At 45.4% G+C, this 8,079-nt stretch overlaps 1 protein-coding gene across 1 annotated transcript; it reads left to right on the plus strand.

Annotated features, from left to right (window-relative positions):
• Positions 1-5,828: 5,828 nt before the first annotated feature.
• LOC121456869 (T-cell-specific guanine nucleotide triphosphate-binding protein 2-like) lies at positions 5,829-7,773 on the plus strand. Its single transcript, XM_041665378.1, has one exon. The coding sequence runs from the start codon at positions 5,856-5,858 to the stop codon at positions 7,086-7,088; it is 1,233 nt and encodes a 410-aa protein (XP_041521312.1). The 5' UTR covers positions 5,829-5,855; the 3' UTR covers positions 7,089-7,773.
• Positions 7,774-8,079: the final 306 nt, after the last annotated feature.

Consider the following 8,079-nt stretch of genomic DNA (forward strand, 5'->3'; position numbering starts at 1 on the left):
AGACTTCATCCTGATGAACTGTTCCTGTTATGAATATAAAATGCCCCTCTCCATCTCTTCTGATTGATTTAAGTTTAAAGTCAACTTTGTTAGAGATTAGTATGGCCACACCTGCCTGTTTCTTAGGTCCATTTGCTTGATAGGCCTTTTCCCAGCCCTTTACTCTGAGTAGGTGCCTGTCTTTGTGGTTGAGGTGTGTTTCTTGTAAACAGCAGAATGTTGGATCCTGTTTTCTTATCCAATCTCTTAGCCTGTGCCTTTTTATAGGTGAGTTGAGTCCATTGACATTAAGTGATATTAATGACCAGTGGTTGTTAACTCCGGTCATTTTTTTTTAGTCGTAGAGTTTGTGTGTTTCCCTTCTTTGTTTTGTGTTGGTGAAGGGTCTCTAGATGTCTGAGTTATTGTGGTCATTGTTGGACTCCTTGGTTAGTGATTTTCCTTCAATTACTTTCTGTAAGGCTGGATTTGTGGCTGCGTATTGTTTAAATTTGTTTTTATCCTGGAAAATTTTATTTTCTCCATTTATAGTGAATGAAAGCTTGGCTGGGTATAGTAATCTGGGCTTGCACCCATGGTCTCTCAGTTTCTGCATTACATCTATCCAGGACCTTCTGGCTTTCATGGTTTCCATGGAGAAGTCAGGTGTAAGTCTGATAGGTTTACCTTTATAAGTAATTTGGCCTTTTTCCTTTGCAGCTCTTAATATTCTTTCCTTATTCTGTATGCTTTGTGTTTTGATAATTATATGGCGAGGGGATGTTTTTTTTTGATCCAGCCTATTCGGTGTTCTGTATGCTTCTTGCACCTTCATAGGAAAATCTTTCCTTAGGTTGGGAAAGTTTTCTTCTATAATTTTATTAAATAGATTTTCTGGACCATTGAGCTGCCCTTCTTCTCCTTCTTCTACTCCTATTATTCTTAGGTTTGGTCTCTTTATTGTGTCCCATATTTCCTGAATGTTTTGTGATGAGAGTTTGTTGGACTTGCTGTTTTCTTTGATCAGTGTGTTTATTTTCTCTATGGTATCTTCAGAATCCGAGAGTCTTTCTTCTATCTCTTGTATTCTGCTGGTTATGCTTGTTTCTGTAGTCTCTATTCGTTTACCTAGATTTTCCATGTCCAGACGGCCCTCTGTTTGTGTTTTCTTCTTTGCCTCCATTTCAGTTTTCAGGTCTTGAACTGTTTCCATTATCTGTTTGATTGTTTTTCCTTGGTTTTCTAGGGTATCATTCACTGATTTATTCAATTCTTCAAACTTTCTGTTATATTTCTCATCCATTTCTATAAGGGCGTTTTTTACATGCTGTTTAAGGGTGTCAATCACTTTCATGAAGTCAATCTTTTCTCCTTCCTCTTGATTAAGGGGTTCTTGTCCTCCCGTTGTGGGGTCGCTTGTTTCTGGTAGCTTCATGTTGCTTTTCAGCTTGTTGGGCGAATTCTTGCCTTGAGGTCGGCCCATCTCTTCTTCCAAATGCTCCCTATGGATCTTCTTTTACCGGATTAGGTCTCCTTGCCTACCAAACGCTGTCTCTCCCCAATGTTGGCTCTCCCAATGCTGCGTCTCCTGGCGCCGAAAGATCAGGCCTCCTTGCTGGTTGGGCAGCTCGCAGACAAAGCGCCTACCCCGCTTGGTGCAGGCAGGCCACAGAAACAAAGGAACTGCTGCCCCCCCCCCGGGAGCCCCGGGTACTCGGACTCAGCGCCCAGATAGGCTGGGCTGGGCGATGCCACGCGCCAAAAGAGGGCAGTGGGGGCGAAGTGGGGAGGGCTCTGGACGGAAGCTGGGTGGGCCAGGAAGAAAGAGGCAGCACCCGGGGAGTAGAGGCCCTGCAGAGAGCCCAAGCAGGACAGGGGGCCAAGAAACCCCCGAGCTCCCCGTCCCAGGCTGGCGCCGTGGGCCAGAAACTCACCCCAATGCTGGGTCTCCTGGCGCCGAAAGATCAGGCCTCCGTGCTGGTTGGGCAGCTCGCAGACAAAGCGCCTACCCCGCTTGGTGCAGGCAGGCCACAGAAACAAAGGAACTGCTGCCCGCCCGGGAGCCCCGGGTACTCGGACCCAGCGCCCAGATAGGCTGCGCTGGGCGATGCCACGCGCCAAAAGAGGGTAGTGGGGGTGAAGTGGGGAGGGCTCTGGACGGAAGCTGGGTGGGCCAGGAAGAAAGAGGCAGCACCCGGGGAGTAGAGGCCCTGCAGAGAGCCCAAGCAGGACAGGGGGCCAAGAAACCCCCGAGCTCCCCGTCCCAGGCTGGCGCCGTGGGCCAGAAACTCACCCCAATGCTGGGTCTCCTGGCGCCGAAAGATCAGGCCTCCGTGCTGGTTGGGCAGCTCGCAGACAAAGCGCCTACCCCGCTTGGTGCAGGCAGGCCACAGAAACAAAGGAACTGCTGCCCGCCCGGGAGCCCCGGGTACTCGGACCCAGCGCCCAGATAGGCTGCGCTGGGCGATCTACTCCTATTATTCTTAAGTTTGGTCTTTTTATTGTGTCCCAGATTTCCTGAATGTTTTGTGATGAGAGTTTGTTGGACTTGCTGTTTTCTTTGATCAGTGTGTTTATTTTCTCTATGGTATCTTCAGAATCTGAGATTCTTTCTTCTAACTCTTGTATTCTGTTGGTTATACTTGTTTCTGTAGACTCTGTTTGTTTACTTAAATTTTCCATGTCCAGCCGGCCCTCTGTTTGTGTTTTCTTCTTTGCCTCCATTTCAGTTTTCAAGTCTTGAACTATTTCCATTATCTGTTTGATTGTTTTTCCTTGGTTTTCTAGGGTATCATTCACTGATTTATTCAATTCTTCAAACTTTCTGTTATATTTCTCATCCATTTCTATAAGGGCGTTTTTACATGCTATTTAAGGGCGTCAATCACTTTCATGAAGTCAATCTTTTCTACTTCTTCTTTATTAAGGTGTTCATGTCCTCCTGTTGTGAGGTCGCTGGTTTCTGGTGGCTTCATGTTGCTTGAAGATTGTTGGGTGAATTCTTGCATTGGCGTCTGCTCATCTCTTCTTCCAAATGCTCCCTTATGGATCTTCTTTTACCGGATCAGGTCTCCTTGCCTACTGATGTACCTTCCCAGTGATGGCTCTCCCCAGTGATGGCTCTCCTGGTGCCGAGATCAGATCTCCGTGCCCAATGATGGCTCTCCCCAATGCTGGCTCTCCTGGCACCCAGAACAGGTCTCCGTGCTGGTTGGGTAGCTCATAAACAAAGCTCCTACCTTGCTTGGTGCAGGCAGGCTATAGAAACAAAGGAACTTCCGCCCGCTTGGTTGCCCTGAGGATTTGGACCCAGTGCCCAGACAGGCTGGGCTGGGTGATGTTATGTGCCAAAAGAGGGCAGGGGGGCCGAAGTGGGGAGGGTTCTGGATGCAAGCTGGGTGGGATAGGAAGAAAGAGGCATTATGCAGGGAGTAGAGGCCCTGCAGAGAGCCCAAGAAGGATGGGGGTTGAGGAACTTCTGAGTTCCCTGTCCTGGGCTGGTGCCATGGGGTCAGAAACTCACCCCAATGTTGGCTCTCCTGGCGCCGAGAGATCAGGTCTCCGTGCTGGTTGGGTAGCTCGTAAACAAAGCGCCTAACTTGCTTGGTGCAGGCAGGCTATAGAAACAAAGGAACTTCCGCCCGCTTGGGTGCCCCAAGGATTCGGACCCAGTGCCTCTCTAACTCTTTATTATTGTGACAGTCTACTAACAAATAGATACATAAACAACCTGTTGCTTTTAGTACAGCTTGTATAGATAGATATACAGGTAGATGATCAATATATGATAGATAGATAGATAGATAGATAGATAGATAGATAGATAGATAGATAAATAGTGTCAGATAGACAGACAGATAGGAATTAGGGCTGAACATTTGGAACTGAATGATGAACTAGGGATCTCCTCTCTGGGGGAGAGACTTCTGCCTCTCTGCAGCTTTTTACCACATGTGACTCTTCACCTAAGTGTGACACCCACGCAATTTCCCACATTTACTTTGGCACGACAACTGTTTGTGTCAGTGTTCAGTTCTTGTGTAAAAGGACATAGTGTTGAGGGTTCATGGGTATCTTGGTCATATCCAGAAGACTCAGTCTTACATAGGACTCTGTGGTCTTCTCACTCTTGTGTCTTCTGCACCCTTTCCTCAGTGTTTTCTCTCTCTTAGGTTAAGGTTCATGCCATCAACCGAGACTGGGCATGGCAAAGTCAGCTGTTCTCTGCTTTGTGACCAGCTGTGGCTTTCTGAAGTGATCTCTTACTGTTGTAAAAAGAAGCATCTTTGGTGGCAAGAGAGAGCTCCGTGTACCTGTGGGTATAAAGAAAAGGGTTTAGAAAGCAGTTAGGAATATTCTGGGATAGGAAAGTGGCCACAGTGGATTCTCCTCTGAGATCTGTGACCTCATTAGCAGCACACGGTGGTTGGTTAGGTTTTCAGTTACCAAGCATGATTTTCCTCTTGTTCAGCCAGCGTGATGCACAATTAGGCAGGTGTGGGTCACCACAACACACAAATGCCACCCCTGCAACTTTAGTTACCTCAGCGTGATGATCATCACTGTGACTCACAGGAGTCCCAGCTGGGCAGGATTTAGGGAACATTCTCCTCCTTTGGAAACTCTCACAGCTCCTTCTGATGTTAGGGAAGCTGGGCCTCAGGGAGGAGACTTTGGCTCCAATGCAGCTTGATTTCTATGCATCCTTTATCTGAAGTGTGCTGTGTCTTCAGCACAGCACCCTTCAACTTCTAAGGCTCAAGCAAGGGCAAGAGCAGGAGCCTGTGTTGTTTGATGAGTGTCGTGGACTCCCCTGATCCACAACTCAAGAGAAGTTTCTCGTGTCTGACAATGATGTTTCTATTACTCTATGACTCAGAGAGGAGGCATTATCAGCCAATGGCATAACGTCATTTAAAGTGTATTAAATATACAAATACCTACATACACACACAGACAGCATGTGTATATGTATAATTAAGTAAAAATGACATCAGAGGATTCCAAAAGTCGTCTTTTTCTATAGTTCTCACTCTTTCCCCAAGTTAATCCTGGTGTTCTGGAGTCTCAGAGCCAGCATGGTTTTGAGACATGTTATGACTTTACAAATCTAGTCAGCATTATGCAGAATGCTTGTCAGAGCTCTCCAGGATGTCCCTCTCAGTGTCTGGTGTGGAAGCTCTGATTCTCAGTTGTCTTGATTTCTGACTTAGTCACCCAAGAGAACATAAGACAGAGATGCACCCAACTGAATATCTGAACTCAGGGAGCAGGGTCCCTCACTTAGGTGTCTCCCAACCATGGACCTCATTTTCCGCCTCTGCTGAGGGAAGAAAGGGAAGTCATAGTTAGTTGGACATCTCTATTCAATACAGCTTTTTCTGTCCCTTTTCAGGTGTCATGTCCTCATAGAATAACTATCGAAAGAGACCAGAAGCCTTGAGGTCCCACAGGAAATTCAATAAAGGGTTCACGTGAGGTTGAGAACCCAGCCAGGAGAAATGTTACATCTTTCATGTCCTTTCAGGGTTGATTTCATGTATGGGCATCATTTTAATGAAAATAAAGGCATTTAAATGGAACTTCAAATTGATAATAAAGGCTGCAGTGGGAAACTACATAGAGTAAGTGGAGATTGAATTAGACAAAGAAGTACAAGATAATTCCTAGTAGTGTGAGCAAGAGGCTTCTTCATTTCCAGGGCAGCAGTTAGCAGTAACCAAGTGAGAAAAAAAGACAGGCATGCCTGCTCTGATGGGGGTCAGGGTCAGGGCCCTGCTTCACTGAACCAGCAAACACCAAGGCTTTGCCCTGCTTTAATTAATGATCACCATTTCTCTCCTCTCAGCTCCATTCAGCCTCTACCCTATAGAGTCATGGCTTGGGCCTCCAGCATCGATGAATTCTTTAAGAATTTTAAGAGGGAAAGCCAAATCCTCTCTGAAGAAACCATTACCTTGATTAAATCCCACATTGAGAACAGAAACCTCCAGGAAGCACTTTCTGTAATCGAGAAAGCACTGAGAGACATCGAGAATGCCTCCCTGAACATTGCTGTGACAGGGGAGACAGGGTCAGGAAAATCCTCATTCATCAATGCCCTGAGAGGGGTGGGACATGAAGAAGAAGGTGCAGCCCGCACTGGGGCGACAGAAACCACCATGAAGAGAACTCCCTACCGACACCCAAAGCTTCCCCAGGTGACACTATGGGACCTACCTGGCATCGGGTCCACCTCCTTTCCACCAGAGACGTACCTAACAGAAATGAAGTTTGGTGAATATGATTTCTTCATTATCATCTCTACTTCACGCTTTAAAGAAAATGATGCCCAGCTAGCCAAAGCCATTGCAAGGATGAAGATGAATTTCTACTTTGTCCGAGCCAAGATAGATAGTGACATATATAATGAGAAGACGAGCAAACCTAAGACTTTCAATGAGGAGAATGTCCTGAAGAATATTCTAGAAGAATGTTCACGTCATCTCTCCAGTAAGCCTCCAGTCTTCTTAGTCTCTAACTTTGATACATCTAAGTATGACTTCCCAAAACTGAAAAGCAAACTCCTATATGATCTCCCAGCCAACAAGCGCCACGTCTTCATGCTGTCCTTGAGCAGTGTTACTGAGGCCACCATTAACCTCAAGAGAGATTCCCTGAAGCAGAAAGTTTACCTAGAGGCCCTGAAGGCTGGAGCATTGGCCACCATTCCACTTGTTGGCATGATCAGGGATCAGTTAGAGGATCTGGATGAAACATTCAATCTCTTCAGGTCTTACTTTGGGCTGGATGATGCCTCATTGGCAGAGACTGCGAAAGATTGTAAACTGTCTGTGGATACAGTCAAGGTACACCTTCGTTTTCCCCATTTGTTTGCAGAAGATGACGATGTGTCCTTAGGGAGAAAACTATGGAACTATATCCAAAGAATTTCCTCAGTTGTTGGTGGTCCAGGTTCTGCTGTCATATATTACAAAAAGTCTTACTATTTGCAGAATCTCTTTATTGATGCTGCAGCAAATGATGCCATTGCTCTTCTCAATATGAAAAGTCTTTTAGAAAACAAGGTGGGACCATATGTCTCTAAGCCCCCCGATTACTGGGAATGATGGGAAAATAAGGCACAAGTTCCAATCATTGTTTCCTCTTGACCTTGCTTTGGACACTGACATAACCTATGCCTGACAAACGAATCTTGTCTGTGGAGCTCAGTAGGCTCCTCCTCTTTTTCTTCCCTGGAGACAGAAGATCACTGTGGCAAGAGCTCAGTTATACTTTAGTAGGAAACAGTCATCAACACTGTGTAATGCAGGAGGAAACCTCGTTCTCTTTAAAATAGTGTGCAGAGCACACATGAAAATATTGATTTGATTCCTGATTTTATGGTCTAATGACTCCTGGATCCTTTACCCCTGTGAAAGTCTCCACACAGTTCTGCATTCTCACAGCCATTTCTGCTTTGTCACTTTTCCTTGAGGGCATCTGATGACCAACACTGTGTAGATAAATACACCTCAGTAAGAAGTGTGAGCCCCGCACAAGAGTCACATGACAGATGGAGACTGTTACTATTAGCTCCTCCTTCCAGGAGGAGCTTTGTAAAAACAGAAGAATAAACATTTGTATAGATCCTCTTGGTCCACGCAAATAAGGATATCTATTTCTTATTCTCCACTGGCAAATCAGAGTTACCTGTAATTTACCCAATGTGATTGGCAACTGAAACTTTAATTATAAACTGTCTCTCCTTGTTGTAATTTCACTCATAAAAATAAATAAAATAAATTTAAAAAATCTGCTGGACTGCTTTTCTCAAAAGTCGCAGAGCCACTGTTGGTACTTGTTCTCATTTCAACATGGCCAGGATATGGAGCTATTGACAACTTGTTCGTCCCACTACCCTGTTGACCATTTGTGTCTATTATGAATTTTCTGGTAGTCTGACAGAACTTAGAACCGAGTGTGAGATGGCTCTCTGAGAATCCCAATAAGAGATTATCTGGATTAGTTGATTTTATTTCTTTATGTTATATATCAGTGACATAAAGGACCATCTTAATGTGATGCAGGACCCTCCTCCCAAGGATGGGATTCTGGACT

The sequence above is a fragment of the Microtus oregoni genome, unplaced genomic scaffold, assembly GCF_018167655.1.
Source record: "Microtus oregoni isolate MIOR12 unplaced genomic scaffold, Mior012 000015F_ref0000493, whole genome shotgun sequence".
NCBI classification, from domain to species: domain Eukaryota; kingdom Metazoa; phylum Chordata; class Mammalia; order Rodentia; family Cricetidae; genus Microtus; species Microtus oregoni.

Excerpts from the sequence above, each read along its gene's own strand:
- LOC121456869 (XM_041665378.1), top strand. The coding sequence starts at position 5,856 with ATGGCTTGGGCCTCCAGCATCGATGAATTCTTTAAGAATTTTAAGAGG.